This window comes from Bos indicus x Bos taurus, chromosome 9 (assembly GCF_003369695.1).
Source record: "Bos indicus x Bos taurus breed Angus x Brahman F1 hybrid chromosome 9, Bos_hybrid_MaternalHap_v2.0, whole genome shotgun sequence".
Lineage (NCBI taxonomy): Eukaryota > Metazoa > Chordata > Mammalia > Artiodactyla > Bovidae > Bos > Bos indicus x Bos taurus.
The window spans coordinates 45,243,239-45,264,847 of NC_040084.1; the positions used below are offsets into that span (position 1 = coordinate 45,243,239).

General features: G+C 37.8%; 1 protein-coding gene across 6 annotated transcripts in view; it reads left to right on the forward strand.

Moving 5' to 3' along the window:
* Nucleotides 1–233: 233 nt before the first annotated feature.
* Nucleotides 234–21,609, forward strand: part of HACE1 (HECT domain and ankyrin repeat containing E3 ubiquitin protein ligase 1) — a 118,346-nt gene continuing 96,970 nt past the window's right edge. For 3 of the 6 annotated variants that reach the window (XM_027551322.1, XM_027551326.1, XM_027551327.1), the window contains exons 1-5: nt 234–553; nt 7,396–7,450; nt 8,484–8,573; nt 9,380–9,484; nt 17,048–17,123. In XM_027551322.1, coding sequence (XP_027407123.1) covers nt 478–553; nt 7,396–7,450; nt 8,484–8,573; nt 9,380–9,484; nt 17,048–17,123 — 402 coding nt within the window. In that variant the 5' untranslated portion in view covers nt 234–477. Of the gene's footprint in view, nt 554–7,395; nt 7,451–8,145; nt 8,293–8,483; nt 8,574–9,379; nt 9,485–17,047; nt 17,124–21,609 lie in introns of those variants that run through there. The other 3 variants (XM_027551323.1, XM_027551325.1, XM_027551324.1) reach the window with 3 other exon arrangements.

Genomic DNA, 21,609 nt, shown 5'->3' on the forward strand with positions numbered 1-21,609 from the left:
GAAGGGAGCTACTCGCGTAAAACTTTGTGGAGCAGGAAAAGAGGGCGTGGGAACACCCTGTTATTTTCCCCATGAACTTGCGGGTACGCCCAGATTGCGCATTGGTTCCCGCACACACCGCTCTACCCCGGCGTCTGCGTGATGGAGGCGTGTAGCCACTGGCGCACCGAGCGTGGCTCCGCCCCGGGCGCGCGCGGCTCCAAACTACTGCTCCCAGAAGGCTGTGCGAGTCCGAGAGGGAAGCGGGGGCGGCGGCCGCAGGAAGGGCGACAGCGCAGTCTTCGTCGGCGGGTGTCTCCTCAGTCGTCGGACCGACAGCCCCCGGACGGAGGACGCGGCCCGAGCTTTCCCCGCAGCCCCGGGAGTTAGTCCGGGCGAGCCGGCATCACCGCCCGCGGGACGGGCGCGGGGCGGGATGTAGGGCTCCGAGCGCGGAGGCCGCGGGCGGGCTGGGGGAGCGCGGAGGGCGCGCCGAGGATGGAGAGAGCGATGGAGCAGCTCAATCGCCTGACGCGCTCGCTGCGCCGCGCGCGCACCGTGGAGCTGCCCGATGGTGAGCCGGCCGCGGGGCTGGGGCCGCCGGGGGCTGGGCTCGGGGAGCTGCGGGGGGTGGGGGAGACTAACTGCAAGCAGAACAAACGCCCACATTGACTTTCCTTGGCAGGGAGGGGCCGGTCTGGGACCCCTGGCCACCTCTCGGCCAGCACTCCCGCCCCGGGCAGGTGGAGTTTGTGGGAGGGGCCCGGGCCGTGGGTGTCCCGCAGCTGGAAGAAGCAGGACTTGAAGGAAGTTTCTCCGGACTGTCGGTTAGGGGTTTCGGAGAAGGAGCAGAAATATCACCCCGGATGGCGGAGACCCGGATTCAGAAGACAGCATAGTTGTTGGGCTTATTCCATTTGCTGCCTGGAAATGCTGGGGAGGTGGGGGGGGGGGGGGTAGGGTAGAGAGATCCCCCCCGCCCCAACCCAAGTAGTATCGTTTTCTTTAAGCTGCTGAGGGTAATTAAGCGGTCTTTTCTTTTTCAACATGTAGAGCGCCATTTTATTTTTACAATAAGCAGATAAATAAAAGGAGATCAAATGTCAAACGTGTACTTGAAGTGCTTGTTTGTTTACATGTATACACTTTAATATGCATATACACTTCAGACAGTTTGGGGCTATGGTGCTTCTACAAAGGAGTAAGGCATGATCCTTGTAGTTTAGTATAATTTTTAGTTAAGTGTGTAAGAGTTCCTTCAGGATAGGAACACACAAGTAGTAAAAGAGGTGAGAAAGCCGTTTTGTTTGCAGCCTCATGAATGGTTTAGTGGTAGTGGGTGAGAGCCGTGCTGCCTCTTAGAGGCTTTTGATTGTGTATGCGCAACTGAGAGAAAGGGTGCAGTTATGGCTGGTGATTTGTTTTTCTTTTTAATGCATTGTATTAGTTTATATCCGCCCCCGCCCCCGCCCCGCCCCGCCCCGCCCGGAAACTTTCTTTGAATTGCTGCTGGAGCAGTGATTTTTAAGTTAGGGAAGGAGACCTTGGCACAGAGTCATCAGAGAAATGTGGACTGGGAACCTAGGGATGATTTTTCTGAAAAGATTTTCCCTTGTTTCCACCTATGATTGAGAACAGCATAATTTGAGTTGACGGTTTCTGAAAAGTACGTTTGTACTTGGTACTTTGCTAGTATAATGTAACAGACTGAAAATAATCCTGATGTTAGGAACAAGACTTTTGGCTTCAGCTTACTCTTTCTCTGTTTCGTTTCCACTTTGAGTACATTTTTTAAGTGCTTACTCATTTCTCACAGATTTTCTGGTGTCTGCTGCTGCGTGTGTAGTTTCATTGACACAGCAATTTGTATTGCTCAGCTTAAATCTCCATTATTGTTATTATTTTTAACATAAATGTGACTTAGAATACTTGGATAATATTTCCTGATTTTAAAGGTAGTATGTTTTCATTGTAGAAAATCTTGAAAGAAAAAAAAATGTATTATTTCTTACCCAGTAATAAACAATGCCTAGTATTTTCTTGAGTTCTTTCTATTATTATTTCTTTCTCTACCAAATTAAGATCATACTGCATATAGTCTTTTGTTCTGCTTTTGGAAAGCACAACGCTTTTTATATCTTTAAACATGCTTAATGATTTTTCAGGCTTTCATATGATAATATGTAACAAACATTGAATCTAATTTTTTATGATAGATTTTATGAGGAACATCTTTGATTTTTAAATCTTAGTCTGCCTTTATAATTATTTCCTTAGGATTATTACATAGAAGAATATAGATCTAATTATATCAAGTTTAAAGACTAAGTATCAGCCTCTCAAGTTACTCTCTGGAACAGAAAGTTCCACTGACAGTCTGAGAGTCCCTGGACACTAGAGTAATGAAAAATAAAACTTTTCTGCAAGTTGCTTACATTTTTCTTTGATTATAATGAGTTTCCTCATCTTGTTTTAATTTATCCCCAAATTCTGATGACTCTTTTTGAATTCTTTGAAATTGGCTCTTTCAAGTACGCTCTCGCATGCGTACGTGCGTGTGTGTGTGTGTGTGTGTGTGTGTGTGTGTTACATTCCAGTTACAAAAATCCAGATTGTATTGCTTACGTTTTAAGGGCTGAACAGAATTTCTGAGACTAAATTCTAGTTAAATTTAGGAAATAATCAAATATTTACCTTGCTTTGTTAGAATTCGGTTATTAATCATTTGATTGGAATAAATTATTAAGGTTGGCGTTTTTAATCAGACTTCACTCTAAAGTTAACTTTGTTACATAGGATTAAACTGCAGATATTTACTGAATTGGATACTGGGCGGACATATTTATGTTCCCTTGAGATGATGAAAACCTGAGTATTCCCACTAAATAATGGAGTGCTGATTATTAGGACTAACAGGAATCTTGTGAGATAGGAAGTAAGGGAAAACAATGATTTTAGGGGTATAGATTCTCAGTGCACTTTAAAAAGTTGGCTTATATTGTTTGTTTATGTGGGGAAAAAAATCTTAAACTGCATTTACATTGAATGTAATTTGTTTAATAAAAGAATAGAACTTGAGCCCATTGGAATATATGCTTGAATGATGATTAGGATAATTCAGTTCAGTTCAGTTCAGTCGCTCAGTTGTGTCTGACTCCTTGTGACCCCATGAATTGCAGCACGCCAGGCCTCCCTGTCCATCACCAACTCCCGGAGTTCACTCAAACCCATGTCCATCGAGTCAGTGATGCCATCCAACCGTCTCATACTCTCCCCTTCTCCTCCTGCCCCCAATCCCTCCCAGCATCAGAGTCTTTTCCAGTGAGTCAGCTCTTTGCATGAGGTGGCCAAAGTACTGGAGTTTCAGTTTTAGCATCATTCCTTTCAAAGAAATCCCAGGGCTGATCTCCTTCAGAATGGACTGGTTGGATCTCCTTGCAGTCCAAGGGACTCTCAAGAGTCTTCTCCAACACCACAGTTCAAAAGCATCAATTTTTCGGCACTCAGCTTTCTTCACAGTCCAACTCTCACATCCATACATGACCACTGGAAAAACCATAGCCTTGACTAGCAGACCTTTGTTGGCAAAGTAATGTCTCTGCTTTTGAATATGCTATCTAGGTTGGTCATAACTTTCCTTCCAAGGAGTAAGCGTCTTCTGATTTCATGGCTGCAATCACCATCTGCAGTGATTTTGGAGCCCCCAAAAATAAAGTCTGACACTATTTCCACTGTTTCCCCATCTATTTCCCATGAAGTGATGGGACCAGATGCCATGATCTTCGTTTTCTGAATGTTGAGCTTCCAGCCAATTTTTTCACTCGCCTCTTTCACTTTCATCAAGAGGCTTTTGAGTTCCTCTTCACTTTCTGCCTTAAGGGTGGTGTCATCTGCATATCTGAGGTTATTGATATTTCTCCCAGCAATCTTAATTCCAGCTTGTGCTTCTTCCAGCCCAGCGTTTTTCATGATGTACTCTGTATATAAGTTAAATAAGCAAGGTGACAATATGCAGCCTTGATGTACTCCTTTTCCTATTTGGAACCAGTCTGTTGTTCCATGTCCAGTTCTAACTTGCTTCCTGACCTGCATATGGGTTTCTCAAGAGGCAGGTCAGGTGGTCTGGTATTCCCATCTCTTGAAGAATTTTCCACAGTTTATTGTGATCCACCCAGTCAAAGGCTTTGGCATAGTCAAGAAAGCAGAAATAGATGTTTGTCTGGAACTCTTGCTTTTTCCATCATCCAGCGGATGTTGGCAGTTTGATCTCTCGTTCCTCTGCCTTCTCTAAAACCAGCTTGAACATCTGGAAGTTCACGGTTCACATATTGCTGAAGCCTGGCTTGGAGAATTTTGAGCATTACTTTACTAGTGTGTGAGATGAGTGCAATTACCAATTAAAAAAATCCTCCTCCATTTTATGGTTTGAGGAGAAATTGAATATAGCATAGTGAATCTGAGCTTTCTGGTCTTTGAGGTTTTCCTTTAAACAATTTTCCGAAACTATTAATAAAAATGGCCAATGTATCTAATAAAGTGAGAGAAAGTTTAGTCTTACCACTCTTAAGTGAGAGAAAGTTTAATCTTATCACTCTGAACTTTCATTACATACCTAATTCTCAAGATTTCTTCATGAGTGTGGAGAAGGAAGCACCTGACAGCAAATTTTATTCAGTATTTTCTTAGTATTTGCTGGAGAGTCTCCTCCTAGCATCAGAGTTGTGGTTATATTTGTGTCTTCATACCTTTTAGTGTATGTAAGCTATATTTTTTTGACTTAAAAATAAGATCTATCTATAAATTTTATCTAAATAAACACTGTAAATAAACCCATGTGGACTTATGATGTTCACTTAAAATTGTGTACTATCTTGTTATATAAGTTTAAATTCACAAATAACGGTATTTCCTGTTTATGACTTTATTATGGAGTGGCTTAATTGAAATTGTCTTGATTTTTGGGGGCAAGTGTTTTATAAGAGAGAAAGAGCATTGCCATGCTGAGGGAGGCTTAGTCCAGTGTTTTTTCAACTCCTGTTGGTGATTCCCTGATAGGTAATGAAAATGATTTAGTGACTGCAGATAACATTTTGAAAAAATCGAAATAGAAGAGAATGAAACAGACTGTGTTGTACATGTTGAGAATAGGTAGTGTATTGTAGACCTTTTGGTTATTTACATGTAGTGTATACTGTGTGCACTGTAAAATTTTTATAATGGGGGCTTTGGAATCAGCCAGCTTTGAATTCCAGTTTAGCCACTTAATGCCACCGTCACATACTTATTGCTTAACTAGTGCTTCAATTTTCTAATTTGCAAAATGGGGATAATACTGGTACCTACTTCATAAGGTGCCCGTGAGGATAAAAGAGATGATGTATTTGCATGTGAAGTGTGTAGAACAGTACCTTAAAGATAATGGTTTAAAACATGTTGGCTGTTAGTTATTAATAGGATTCCTTGGTTATTAACTTTATTTTTATAGTGAAAGAACTGTTGCATTTGCACACTGGACTTGTGAAGTTTCCTGGGACCAAATTCTTATTCAAGTCCATACTCAAAAATAGTTAAAATAATGAATAAAAATGTGCAGAAATGGTTAGTTCTGTTCTATAAATACTTCAAGATATATTTCTAAATATTTTTTCAAGCATAATCACAATACCATTATTAGAGCCAACACAACAGTAATTTTTAATTCTCATCAGATACCTAGCTCATCATATTCAGTTTTCTCCTCTCAAAAATACTATCTTACAGTTGGTTTGTTTGAGTCAGCATCCAGTCATAGTCCACAGCTTAATTACATTTGGTTGACTCATCTCTTAGGAATCTTTTAGTAACTTTTCCTTCTCCTTTTTTTTTTAACTTTCCATTTTTAAGTAATTTTAGACTTAAAGAAAAGTTGCATAAATACTACTCAGTTCTTGTATATCCTTCAGCCAGTTTCCCCTCATGTCCACATCTTATACAACCAAAGTACAAGTATCAAAACTAAGGAGTTAATATTGGTGTATTGCTATTAGCATTTAAGACATTTATTAGAGACATTACAGACGTTTATTAGAATGTCAGGAGTTTTCCTGCTAATACCTTTTTTCTATTTTGGGATCCAGTCTGGGATACGACATTGCATTTAGTTGTCATGTTTCCTTAGCCTCCCTTGAACTGTGATAATTCTAATTTTTCCTCGTCTTTCATGGTCTTGAGACTTTTTTAAGAGGACTAATCACGTATTTTGTGGAATTCTCCTTAATTTGGATTTGTCTAATTTTTCCCATGAGTAAATTAAAGATTTTTGGCAATAATACTGTGAAAGTGGTATGCTTTTCTCGGTGGAAACTCAAGCGCTGTGAAATATCGATATGTATTATTTCTGGTGATGTTACCCTTTTTGAGTTGATTAAGGTGACATCTGCTGTGTTCTCCACTGTAAATTCACTATTTTTCCTTTGTAGTTAGTATTTGGGGGAGATGTTTTGATATGCAAATACTCTTTTTCTCAAACTTTAACTCATTAATTTTAGCACCACTATTAACTTTTTAAGGACTAAATGGGATGTATTGCTGCTGCTGCTAAGTCGCTTCAGTCGTGTCCAACCCTGTGCGACCCCAGAGACGGAAGCCCACCAGGCTCCCCTGTCCCTGGGATTCTCCAGACAAGAACACTGGAGTGGGTTGCTATTTCCTTCTCCAATGCATGAAAGTGAAAAGTGAAAGTGAAGTCGCTCAGTCGTGTCCGACTCTTAGCGACCCCATGGACTGCAGCCTACCAGGCTCCTCCGTCCTTGGGATTTTCCAAGCAGGAGTAGTGGAGTGGGGTGCCATTGCCTTCTCCAATGGGATGTATTAGGGTATTCATTTTAAATAACTTATTAAAAAACATGAAGCTCTAAAATGCATTGAATTGAGGAATGACCACTAGTAATATATAAAAGTAAATGCAAACACTGGCTGAAATTTACATAAGTATCACATGAGATCATAGGTATTACTGACTTTTCTTTTGAATCATTTCTGTGAATTCTATAAAAAATGAAAACGTAAATTTAGTAAAAGTAAGACTTTAATGCTGTTTTATAAAAACTTCTAAGAATTTCTTTTGTTACAGTATTGACATGAAGCAACCATTATGCATATTTAATGTTTTAAATTTAGCATGTATATCTTTGATATTCATATATACTTAAGATTCCTCCAAAATACTAGTAGGTATGATGAAACATTCTACATTTTTGCAAATAGTATGTGTAATACTTCTGATGTTTGGCACTGTTTATAATTATCTTCCACCTCTTCTCCTAGGGTTTTATTTAAAGTTAAGAAAACTTTAAAATAGTCATTAAGTTTCACCCTTTGGAAAAAACAGGAGATAAATTAATTCCTTTTTCTGTTTTTTTTTTTTTTAATACTTAGATAATGAAACTGCTGTTTATACATTAATGCCAATGGTTATGGCTGATCAACACAGGTGAGTGCATATTTCAGAAATTTATATATTTTAAGAATATGAATTTACCTAGATGTTGTGTATATAAACATGGACACAGAGTTTGGACATAATGACCTGGGGCAAGTTATTTAACTCTGTTATAATTTTCTGTCTGTGAAATAAGAAACAGGATTTTCCAAGTTCTTTATCAACTATAATAATCTATGGTTAGAGATTTTCTTTAATTTTTTAAAAAATTTACATATTTTTTGAAGTATAGTTGATTTACAGTGTTGTGAAGAGATTTTCTAAATGAATAGTCAGAAATTAAAATAACTTGCTTGATTACTTACAGTGAAAAAAATATGGTTTCTATTAGAGGTTACTACTGACCTTTGTAGCAGAAAGTTAGGCCTGATGGACAACTTATTCCTTAATATTCTACTATTTTGAAGTTCTTTTCTTTAAATATTCTTTTTATTAATATAGCATTGACACTTTTCTCTTATAGGGCTTGTGTGAGATACAGTTGTTTGGCTGTGTGATGAGGTGTAACTTGTAACAGACAACTCTGCTATGGTTAGCCATTAGGTAGTTTGGTATGAGGAGAAAGAGACACTGTATTTTGAAACAAGTTTAAAATATAGATGATTTTTTTTTTGCTTTGAAATTCCTGTCTGATATAATTAAAATATGTTTGTCTGATTTTTCTTATTTGGCCAAAATTAATACAGATAGGCTCAACTTTGTGCAAAGGGAGCAGCCAGCCCTACTGTCTTTTTCTCAAGAATCTAGTGGGAGCTGAAGCCAACTTAGGTGTCCTCAGAGCAGGTGACATAGTCAGAGCGGCAGATGAGGAACCCTTCAGCACCAGTTTATAGGTGAGGGCAGTTGAATTTTGGATGATGCTGCACTGGCTGCTGTGCTCTGCGTAGAGAGTAGTGCCTTGTTTTTTGGCTGATGTGAGACAAAACCTTTTGAGTAATTGATAAGGGTAACACTAAAGAGCTATTAACTTGAGTTATTATGTTTTTAAAAACTTTTTTTTTTAAACATTCTTCTTTTTGCATAGGTCTGTTTCTGAACTACTATCAAATTCAAAATTTGATGTCAATTATGCATTTGGACGTGTGAAAAGAAGCTTGCTTCACATTGCAGCAAAGTAAGACTAAATATTTTGGATTAAGCTCTGGTCTAAAGTGATGATCAGTAAGCTTTGAAGCAATGTGATTCCATAGTAGTTATGGAGAGAGATGAGAACAGGTAGCTGAGTGGTTCTTTGTCTTATTGAGGCCATAGTGTGCCACGCTTGCATCATTTCTCTAGATAGTTTTTTAATTTTGGGATTGGACTCAAGTCATATCTTATGTTTTTGTTTGTCCTAGATCAGATTAGAGGAGGTTAGGTATGGGGTTTATCTTTTCCTGGATATACTTAAGAGGGTACATTAATCAAAATTTTACTTTTATACCACCAATGTAAGATTCTATATGCTAATTGAATGTGAAGCTGTTGGCTTTATACTTTTTTCTTAGGTGTGAGAATGATTTTTATTCATAATGTTCCAGTGTGTAACTAATCAGTTTATTGATATCACCTTTTAAGATTTAGGTAGTGCTAACTCTCCCTAAATAAAATTGATTTTTCAATATAAATTTGGCTTCTGGAAAGCCAAAAGTTCAGAGTATTACATGTTTTCTTTTATGTGCTAAAGCCAAATTTTGTTTCATATGAATTTCTCAAATACTTCGTAGATTTTGTAGTAGAATGTGCCATCTTGAAAATAGAGGTTATTTACTCTTGGTGATAGGAGTTAAATTGGTCAATATGGACCCCCTAAATAATGTGTTTATTTTATTTTATTTTTTTTAAATAATGTGTGTAATAGAGTTTTTCATTTTTTAATTAAGCTTTGTCAACTGTGGCCGTATGTTAAATGCATCTGAACTGTTTTTAATATTGTTTTAGTTGTGGATCAGTGGAATGCTTGGTTCTGCTTTTAAAGAAAGGAGCAAATCCTAACTATCAAGATATTTCGGGCTGTACACCTCTTCATTTGGCAGCTAGAAATGGGTAAATATTTTTTCTTGAGTAGCTTAAGTTGGATTATCAGTTATGAATAGGAAAGCACCCTGCCTTCATTTGGTACTTTTTTCCCCTCAATATTTGCCTTGGAAAGAGGGTCTTGGATTATTATGTTATCCTTTTAAATAACTATAATAATATCAATAATTTATTAAGTAGTTCACTAATATTTTTCTTCTTAAATATATGTTTGTCTGAGTTTACTTATAATGACATTTTTTGAAAAGCATAATTTTCACCTCTTTGTTTCAGTGTCCTTTTTCCTGCTAGTCTTTTGCCACGTCTAACTCCATGACTTATTTTCCAAATTCTTTGGTTAATTTTATTAATGCAATTAAAGACAGAGTAAATATATTTTACTTAGTTTATAATTATTTGTGAATGAGTGTACTAACTCATTGTGTGCTATTTTAAACCCTATTGAACTTTTTATGGATTTCTCCTTTTTTGTTGAGAATTTCACAGTCACATCTGTATCTGCCTCTACAATATTTTTCACTTCTTAAAGTTCTCTTGGACTGAGAAACCAGACCAAAATGGTTGGAATTATGTTTATAATTAAAATAAGTAGTTTTTGATTCAGGGCTTGAGGAACTTTAAGAAAACTTCTCTTTGAAAAATATTTCTATGTGTTTATTCTTTTGATTACTCTGGAAAGTATTTTTGTTGCCTGTTTTGAACTGAAATTCTGCATAGTTAAGGTGGCTGCCTAAGTGAGATAGATATGGGGCTAAAATTGTCAACTTCATCAATGTGAGACCAAATTTTTTCAGATAAGGGTTAAAGTAGAACCAGTAAAATAAGAATGATAGTGATATCTAGGTTGGACATGGGAGAGGCATAGTCTTTTACCCTGTCAGGTTTAGATCCATTATCCCATGTATTGGTAGGTTAGTGACAAAGCTCTTTTTAGAAGTTACATATAAAAAATTGTCTCAACAACTGTAAATGGAAGGACAGGTTGGTGCACAGCAGGGATAAAACGCCTACTCCTGCTGTAGTAGGGGACTTTGTCATTTAGGAGACCATTGCTTCCCCCGCTCCCCCAGGCTTTGTTGAAGTATATTGGCAAGTAAAATTATAAATATAGTTATACTGTACATCATGATTTTATCTATACATTGTGAAGGGATTTCTCTGATCCATCACCTCAAATACTTATCTTTTTTTTTTTTTTTTTGGTAAGACATTCAATTTGGAGACCATTACATTTTAAAGATGAAAACATATGACATATTATTTCATAATTCATATGGCAAATCAGTCAAGAGAAAAGGAATAAGAAGAGTCCAGAACCCTTACATAGCATCTAACTTGGATGCATTTCATTCCTATAAAGATTATTTTGATATTCAGTACATAACTATTTTGTTTTTTATTTACTAAATGGGTGCCTTATACAGCTTAGGGACAGCTTGTTCAGCTTAAAGCTACTTGTTCCTGTAGCTTTTGATGGTTTCAGAAAATGTTTTTTGGTGTGATTCTCTACAAGTTCAAATTTGTCTAGACTGAAGCAGCAGTTATAGGTGAATTCTGCCCCTTTGGCTGGTCCATCTGATTTGTGGGATTTTTTTGTTTTGTTCCCTCATCTGTTATTGTCAGAAAGGTAGACTATTTCTCTTGGCCAGCTTTAGAGTTTTTATCTTCAGCCATCAGTGCTGTGTACGTTAGTACTAAATTGCCTTCCTTTCTAGTGGAAGACCTCTTAGGTTGCCTCAGAGCACTTGGATGACTGGTCCCTCTGTCCTTTGGGTTACCATAAACTTATAATTGTTGCAGTATCCAGCCAGGAAAGTTGTTGCTTCCTGTACAAAAGATCCAGCATTGCTCATGATTATATGAGAATTTTAAAAGAGAAGACTTAAAAATTATTGTGTTATCTTTAGGTTGCATATTGGTCAGATTTGAAACATTTTTTCACTATTTTTTTTGAGCTAGATTGTGAGCTCATAAAGGGTAGAGCTCATGTATTAGTTAATATTTTAGCTCCATTCTAAGCAGAAGAGGTGAGCACTTAATGGGTCTTTTTGATTTACTCAAGGTTATGGAAAATAGCAGTGATGATTGTTAAGTAAGAAAAAGGATATATTTCTCTTATAGTGCCCTGTACCTTTTGCAGTTCATTTTTGGGAGGGGGAGCATTATGTTTTGTGGCTTCTCTTCAACAAACCTCTGCCCTAAACACTTCTTTGGAACCCTTTCCCTGGCACAGTCCTACCTAAGTGTTTATTTTGACAATAGGCCAATGGTCCACATCAGGCTTCTGAATAGATTTTAGAAGTCCCACATTATGGGTGCCATCACACACACACAGAGGCATAATTTAAACAATGTAATATTAATTTTAATGGGATTTTGTAGTCTGTTTCCTCACAGTAATAAAGATTTATTTCCTAAGGTTTTCATAACTGTATTCGATGAAGAAACTTTGTAAATGTTTGAACTTTTAAGTTTACTCAGAGCTTTATTTTCTTCCATTTCTTTGATTAAAATGCTGATTTTAGTTGAATTTAACTTCATTTTAGAAAGAAAGAGTCATAGCAAGAAAAGTAATTTGTTTTCTTTTAAAAGGTTTATTCAGTTAATAACAATTATAACTATTATATATACAGAGGATGAGATGGTTGAATGACATCTCTGGCTCGATGGACATGAGTTTGATCAAGCTCCAGGAGTTGGTGATGGACAGGGAAGCCTGGTGTGCTGCAATCCATGGGGTTACAGATCGGACACGACTGAGTGACTGAACCGATAGCTATTATTAGATTGAATAATTAGTAATTAGTTAGCTATGCTTAGTACTGAGTTGATTAAAGAAATGTGATAGGGTATGAAGAAATTTATTATCAGAGTAAATAGTTATTATATTACATGTATTATGTATATTCTCTGTATACCATATATTATATATGTATAGCTTATTTGCAAAGGGTTCCTGGACCCAATTCCAGTGTGTGTATGTGTGTGTGTATGTTGGCGGGGCAGTTGTAGGCTTCATCAAACCAATAAGCAAGTCTCAAATGACAGCAGTTTCCTAAAAGTCAGATCAATTCTGACACTATGATGTACCTTCAGGTAGAAGCAGATTCTGTTGGTCAAGGGCTCAGTCCTGTAGACCACCCTTCACTTCAGATGCCAATTGCCAGGTCAGTTTCAAGTAGTTTTCTGACTGACTGGCTACAGATTGGAGGTTCTGCCATCCCCTTCCAACTCAGTATTCCTGTCAAGAGTCCCGGTTGTAACTAGTACTTTTGACCAACTGGCTAGAAATCAGTTGCCGTGATCCCTTTCTTGGGCTTGATTAATTTGCTAGAAGGGCTCACTGAACTCCGGAAAATGTGTTTGTTTACTCACTAGAGTACCATGTTTTTTTTTTTTTATAAGAGAGTATTAAAGGATATGAGTCAGTAATCAAACGAAGAGATAGATACACTGGGTGAGGTCCTGAACAAAGAGATTTGGGCATGGTCGCAGGTAGAAGCATTTTGGTTCCCCTCCATGGAAGCTCTTCCTGAAAGAGACAAAAAATTGTCCTTTTGGGTCTATGTAGACATCATTACCGGAGAAGGCAATGGCACCCCACTCCAGTACTCTTGCCTGGAGAATCCCATGGACGGAGGAGCCTGGGGTGGGCTGCAGTCCATGGGGTTGCTAAGAGTCGGACACAACTGAGCGACTTCACTTTCACTTTTCACTTTCATGCATTGGAGAAGGAAATGGCAACCCACTCCAGTGTTCTTGCCTGGAGAATCCCAGGGACGGGGGAGCCTGTGGGCTGCCGTCTATGGGGTCGCACAGAGTCGGACACAACTGAAGCGACTTAGCAACAGCAGCAGCAGCAGCAGCAGCAGCAGACATCATTACATAGTCATTATTGACTTAAATCATTGGCTGTTAGCAGCTGATTCAACCTCTGGTTGCTATCCCCTCCCTGGAAATAGGAGTGGGACTGAAAGTGCCCTCTAATATGTGGTTGATTCTCCTGGCAACTAGCCCCCACAGTTGGGTGGCACCCAAAAGTCACCTTCACCTCTTTTCAGGAAAAGAGGCCCATTGCTTTTAATTGTTTAGGGTTTAGAACTGTGAGCCAAGAAGTGTGGATTAAGACCAAATATATACCTATACATTCTTACTGTAAATCACAATATCTCAGTATTCACATTAATATGATATATACTATGTTATATAACATTATACATAATATGCTATTATGTATACCCCATTTTATATTTTTTAATGTATGTATATAATCATTTACTTAACTAGATCATAAACTTTTTCTTGCCACAGATTAAATCATATTTTCTTAATTCATTACTGAGCATAGTTAAGCATATACATGAATTGTATATTTTATATATATACACACACACACATATACATATGTGTGTATACATATAGGTGTGTATCACTTTGTTTCCAAAGCATGAGTTTTCATTTAATTATTAATGAAGGAGAAATTGAGATAAACACTGAAGAGTGAGGAAGAATGGATCAGGCTAGGAGCAAGCATTGTGAGCAAAATGACATGGGTAGGCAGTTCAAAAGGCAGCAACATGCTTTTGTAGATATGTCTCCAAGTAAGATATACAGATGTCCAGATCAAGAAAAGATGCTTAATATCCCTAATCAGGGAAATGCCAGTTAAAACTACCATGAGATACCAACTAAGATTCATTAGTATGGCTATCAAAAAAAACATGACAGGTGTTGATGAGGGTGTGGAGAAATTGGACCCCTTGTGCTCTGTTTGTGGGAAAGGGAAATGGTACAGATGCTCTGGAAACTAGTTCTTTGCTTCCTCAAAAATAAAAATAGAATTATACTATGATCCAGCAGTTCCACTTCTGGGTATATACCCCCCACAATTTCATGCAGAGTCTTGCAGAAATATTTGTATACTTGAATTCATAGCAGTATTATTCACAATAGCTAAAGTAAAGGAATCTAAGCATCCATTTGCACATGAATGGATAAACTAAATGTGGTATATACATACAGTGGAATATTATTCAGCCTATATGAGTGCTAAATTGCTTCAGCTGAGTTCAACTCTGAGCGACCCTGTGGATTGTAGCCTACCAGGCCCCTCTATCCATCAGATTCTCCAGGCAAGAATACTGGAGTGGGTTGCCATGCCCTTCTCCAGGGGATCTTCCCAACCCAAGGATTGAACCAGCGTTTCTTACGTCTCCTGCATTGGCAGGCAGGTTCTTTATTGCTAGCACCACCTGGGAAGCCCCTTAAAAGGTAGGAAATTCTGTATCCATGTTGTATGCTGCAACATGGATGAGCCTTGAGGAGATTATACTAAGTGAAATAAGCCAGTCACAAAAAGACAAACTGTATGATTCTACTTCTGTGAGACATTTCAGTTCAGTTCAGTTCAGTCGCTCAGTTGTGTCTGACTCTTTGCGACCCCATGAATTGCAGCATGCCAGGCCTCCCTGTCCATCGCAAACTCCCGGAGTTCACTCAGACTCAACGTCCATCGAGACAGTGATGGCATCCAGCCATTTCATCCTCTGTCGTCCCCTTCTCCTCCTGCCCCCAATCCCTCCCAGCATCAGAGTCTTTTCCAATGAGTCAACTCTTTGCATGAGGTGGCCAAAGAACTGGAGTTTCAGCTTTAGCATCATTCCTTCCAAAGAAATCCCAGGGCTGATCTCCTTCAGAATGGACTGGTTGGATCTCCTTCCAGTCCAAGGGACTCTCAAGAGTCTTCTCCAACACCACAGTTCAAAAGCATCAATTCTTCGGCACTCAGCCTCCTTCACAGTCCAACTCTCACATCCATACATGACCACAGGAAAAACCATAGCCTTGACAAGATGGACCTTTGTTGGCAAAGTAATGTCTCTGCTTTTGAATATGCTATCTAGGTTGGACTGTGAAGAAGGCTGAGCGCCAAAGAATTGATGCTTTTGAACTGTGGTGTTGGAGAAGACTCTTGAGAGTCCCTTGGACTGCAAGGAGATCCAACCAGTCCATTCTGAAGATCAGCCCTGGGATTTCTTTGGAAGGAATGATGCTAAAGCTGAAACTCCAGTTCTTTGGCCACCTCATGCGAAGAGTTGACTCATTGGAAAAGACTGTGATGCTGGGAGGGATTAGGGGCAGGAGGAGAAGGGGACTACAGAGGATGAAATGGCTGGATGGCATCACTGTCTCGATGGACGTCAGTCTGAGTGAACTCCGGGAGTTTGTGATGGACAGGGAGGCCTGGCGTGCTGCGATTCATGGGGTCACAAAGAGTCGGACACGACTGAGCAACTGATTGACTGATTTGATCTGATCTGATCTAGGTTGGTCATAACTTTCTGTCCAAGGAGTAAGCGTCTTTTAATTTCATGGCTGCAGTCACCACCTGCAGTGATTTTGGAGCCCAAAAAGTAAAGTCTGACACTGTTTCCACTGTTTCCCCATCTATTTCCCATGAAGTGATGGGACCAGATGCCATGATCTTAGTTTTCTGAATGTTGAGCTTTAAGCCAACTTTTTCACTCTTCACTTTCACTTTCATCAAGAGGCTTTTTAGTTCCTCTTCACTTTCTGCCATAAGGGTGGTGTCATCTGCATATCTGAGGTTATTGATTTAGATAAGGGCAAATCGTAGAGATAAAATGTAGAATAGTGGTTGGCCAGGGACTAGCAGGAGAGGGAATGGGGAGTTCTGTTTAATGGATGCAGAGTTTCGGAAAGCTGAAAAGTGTTCTTGAGATGGATGGTGATGGTGGTTGCACAACAATATGAATATACTTAATATTGCTGGTCAAGTGATCAAATGTTAGTCGCTCAGTTGTATCTGACTCTTTGGGACCCCATGGACTGTAGCCTGCCAGGCTTCTCTGTCCATGGAATTCTCCAGGCAAGAATACTGGAGTGGGTAGTCATTCCTTTCTCCAGGGGATCTTCCTGACCCAGGGATTGAACCCAGGCCTCCTGCATTGCAGGCAGATTCTTTACTGTCTGAGCCACCAGGGAACCCTAAGATTACTGCACTGTACACTTAAAAACAGTTAAGATGATAAATTTATGTTATGTGTATTTTACTACAGTAAAAAAGCTGAAAAAAAATTAAGTGGGTAAGGGTATGAATAGATGGCCATTTTATTAATTTATTTTTTACAACTCATCTTAGTATTTTAAATACTATACAATCAAGAATATAGGATACAGCATTCATTGAGACGTCATTTTACTCTATCCATTCCCCTTCCATTAAACTTATGAATGTCTTACATTTTTAATGGAGGTTACTATTTCAAATATTCTGTCAACACTAGAAATTTCATAGCATTTTCAGTGATGAATTTGTCCCAATGGCATTAAAACCTCATTGTGCCTTTTTAAAATCCTATTATCTTTGAGTCATAGAAACAATTTTGTTTCATATGCTACATTTATTTATTGAAGTATTTATTTAAATATTGCAGATACAGGTTATTTGCTATCGGTTAATATTGAGTGTAGTTAATATTTCAGTAAAATAATTTTCATTTGTTTATTTTTCTAGTAACAGTTGTCTTTACTGTCTCTTTTTCTTTTCAGGCAAAAGAAATGCATGAGTAAATTATTAGAATACAGTGCTGATGTCAACATTTGTAATAATGAAGGTCTTACTGCAGTAAGTGCTAAGAGTTTTTGTCTGAGATTTTAGAAATACTTTTAGAAAATAATATCAAAAGTAATAGTAATGCAAAGTGTAGTACAAATATTTCTGCAGTTATTTCTTTGTAGTAATTGAGAAGATACAGAATGATTTCAGGTACACTTCTCAGCTAATTTATACATATTGATGTTAAGGGTGAAATATTTAGACTTGATTTGTTCTGAACTCAGCAGAATTATAAAAGTGAGGCAATAAAAATGATGTGATGTTTGTTTTGTTATGTTGCCTATACTGTCTCCCAACTACTGTCAGAATTCATTGCCTCTAAGAGTCCTATGAGAAAAAAGCAGAAGAATATCAGTAAGAAAAACTGAAGGCAGTGGATGAGTTTCTTCATGCAGGTGGCAGAGTCAGAGTGAGACATGTATCTTCTGTATCCATCTCAGGAAATGGGAGTGCTAATGGGTACAGGGCTTCTTTGGGGGAAATGAAAATGTTCTAAAATTGACTGTAGTGATGATTGCACAACTCTCAATGTACTAAAACCCAGTAAGCTGTATGCTTTAAATAGATGAATTGTAAGGCCGTGAATTGTATGGCATTTTATGTCAAATAAATATACATCTAATTTATGACACTCTTAGCCTGAAAAAAAATAAACATTCTCTTTTTTTTTTTCTTTTAAACTTTTTATTTTATATTGGGGTGTAGCCAATTAACAGGGCTTTCCAGGTGGCACAGTGGTAAAGAATCCACCTGCCAGTGCAAGTGATGGAAGAGATGCGGGTTTAGTCCCTGGGTCAGGAAGCTCCCCTAGAGTAGGAAATGGTAACCCACTCCAGTATGCCTGAAAGATTCTATGGACAGAGGAGCCTGGTAGACTACAGTCCATGGGGCTGCAAAAAGTTGAACGTGACTGAGCAACTGAGCATACATACACACACAGATGGTTAACAAAGCTGTGATAGTTTCAGGTGAACAGCAGAGGGACTCAGCTATATATATACATGCACCCTTTCTTCCCTAAACCTCCCTCCCACTCATGCTGCCACATAACATTGAGCAGAGTTGCAAGTGCTATATGGTAAGCCCTTGTTGGTTATCCATTTTAAATATAGCATGTATATATGACCATCTCAAACTCCCTAAGTGTCCCTTCCCCTGGCAACCATAAGTTCATTTTATAAGTCTGAGTGTCTTTCTGTTTTGTAAATAAGTTCATTTGTATCATTTCTTTCTTAAGTTTCATATATAAGGGATGTCATATGACATTTCTTTATCTGACTTACTTCACTCAGTATGACAGTCTCTAGGCCCATCCATGTTGCTATAAGTGGCATTATTTCATTCATTTTAATGGCTGAGTAATATTCCATTGTATATATTTACCACATCTTCTTTATCCATTCCTCTGTCAGTGGACATTTAGGTTGCTTCCTCTCTTAGCTGTTGTAAACAGTGCTGCAGTGAACATTGGGATGCATGTATCCTTTCAGATCATGCTTTTCTCTGGATATATGCCCAGGAGTGGGATTGCAGGGTCATATGGTAGCTCTGTTTTTAGTTTTTAAAGGAACCTCCATACTCTTCTCCATAGTGGCTGTACCAATTTATATTCCTGCTAACAGTGTAGGTGGGTTCCTTTCTCTCCATACCCTCTCCAGCATTTATTGTTTGTGATTTTTTTGATAATTGTAGTTTTGATTTGCAATTCTCTAATAATTAGCGGTGTTGAACATCTTTTCATGTGATTATTGGCCATCTGTATGTCTTTGTTTGAGAAATGTCTATTTAGGTCTTCTGTGTATTTTTTGAGTGGGTTGTTTTGCTGCTGTTAAATGTCATAAGCTGTTTGTAAATTTTGGAGACTAATCTCTTATCAGTCACAAATATTTGCAAATATTTTCTCCCAATTTGTTTCCTTTGCTGTGCAAAAGCTTTTGAGTTTAAGTAGGCACCGTTTATTTATTTTTTATTTCCATTATTCTGGGAGGTAGATCAAAAAGATGTTGCTGTGATTTATGTCAGAGAGTGTTCTGCCTTTGTTTTCCTCTAGGAGTTTTATAGTGTCTGGTTTCACATCTAGGTCTTTAGTAACATTCTTTTGACCTTCCTCCTCAGCTTCCAAATTTCTCACTCCACAGTCAACTTTTCTCAATTATTTTAATAGATTTAAAATTTTTGTTTCCCTAATTCTAAATAACAGGCTAGTATAACTGCTTTTTGACTTTTCAGTTTTAGGCATCACCTATTGACTTGCTGGAATATCAAGTTAAGTGTTTCTTTTTTAGCCTCACCTCCTCTTATCCCATCATGTACAAGCACATTTCCCTCACACCCATCCAGTAGAAGTGTAATTTTTGTTAGGTCATTTTTCACTGTTTTAATTTTTTGGCTAAATAAAAACTGTTCATAGTTAGGCCAAAAAATTTACTACAGTTGCTTTTTGGGGGTGGGGAGAATGCTGTGTTTTGTGGCATGTGGGTTCTTAGTCCTATGACCAGGCATCATACCCATGTCCCCTGCCCTTGGAGTGCAGAGTCTTAACCATTGGACTGCCAGGGAAGTCCCTATAGTTGCTTTTCTTTCTCTCACAGCATTTTGTTTTTCATGTGATTAATAATTGTATTTTCAAAAATGAGATACTTGTAGATTCATATGCAGTTGTAAGAAATAATAACAAAGAAATCCTCTGTATATTTTGCACAGTTTTCCTCAATGGTAGCATTTTATAAAACCATAGTATAATGTTATGACCAGAATATTGACAATGATATAGTTTATGTTATTCAGATTTCTCCAGTTTAACTTCTATCCACTTTTACCTGTTTATGTATGTTAAGTTTTAGACAGATTTACTACCTTTATAGGTCTATGTGTCCACTACCGCAGTCAATATTAGTATTTCCAACTCCAAAAAGATGTTTTTTATTTTCTTTTATAATCACACCTTTCCTTTCCTTCATCCCATGCCTAACCCTGGCAATCAGTAATCTGTTCTTCATTTCTAAAATTTTGTCATTTCAAGAGTATAATATAAATGGAATCATACTAGGAATGGGCTTTTGTGTGCTGATCATATTCCACGGGGATGGATCTTGGTTGTGTGTATTAATGATTCATTCCTCTACATTGCTGACAAGTATTTCTTGGTGTAGATGTACCACTGATTGTTTAACCATTCACCTGTTGAAAGACATCTGGGTTGTTTCCTGTTTGGGCCTATTGTGAATGAAACTGCCATGAACATAGTGTACAGGTTTTTGTGTGAACATAAAGGTTTCATGTTTTAGGGAATATAATGCCCAGGAATACAGTTGCTAGGTTGTATGGTAGTTTCATGTTTAGTTTTAAAGTGCACTGGAAAGCTTTTCCAGGCTCACTGTATCTTTTTATACTCCCACCTGCAACATACGAATGATCTAGTTTTCTGTCATTCTCGCCAGCATTTGGTGTTGTAACTGTATTTTATTTTAGTCATCTTGTTAGGTATGTATGTAGTGATATCTCATTGTGGTTTTAATTTGCATTTACCTAATTGCCAATGTTGAACAGCTTTTTGTGTGTTTTATTTGCCATCTATATATCCTATTTTGTGAAATGAGTTCAAGTCATTTGCCCATTTTCTGGTTTTTTTTTTTTTTTAATTGAGTTGTTAGAATTCTTTGTATTTTGGAAATATCAAACCTTTGTCAGGTATGTGACTTGCAAATATTTTCTCCTCATCTTTACTTTGCCTTTTAAAATTCTAAACTGGGTCTTTTGTAGTGTGAAAGTTTTAAATTTTGATGAAGTTTAGTATATCAGTTTTTGCATTTATGGACTGTGTTTTTGGTATCTAGTTTAGGAACTCTTTACCTTGCCGTGGAGCCTGAAGATTTTCTCTTACCTTTTTCAAAAAGTTCTTTAATTTTACATTTTATATCTAAGCCTATGATCTGTTTTGAGCTAATATTTGTCTGTGATGCTTAAGTCAAGGCTCATTTTTTTACCTATGGATTCCAGTTACTCTCGCACTATTTGTTGTAAAGACTGTATACTTCCTGTGTGAAATTAGCTTTGTATCTCTCTCAAAAATGTTTTAGACATACCTGTATGGGGTTATTTTGGGGTCCTCAGTTCTGTTCCACTGTCTGTATGCATTTGCCATTATCACACTGTCTTGATTACTCTAGCTATATAGTAAGCCTTAATAGCAGGTAGAGTAATTCCTCCCACTTCATTTTTGTCAAGATTGTGTTAGCTACTTTGGTTCTTTCACGCATCCATATAAATTTTAGAATAAACTTGTCTATGATGAAAAACCCTGCTGAGATTATTTTAATTGGAATTGCATTAAGCCTATAGATCAATTTGGGGAGAATTGATATCTTTACTATGTTGAGTCTTCCAATCTGTAAACACAGTATGTCTTTCCATTTATTTAAGTCTTTGATTTCTTTCATTAGAATTTTATGTTGCTCAGCATACAGATCTTGTGCAAGGTTTAAGTGTATAGCTA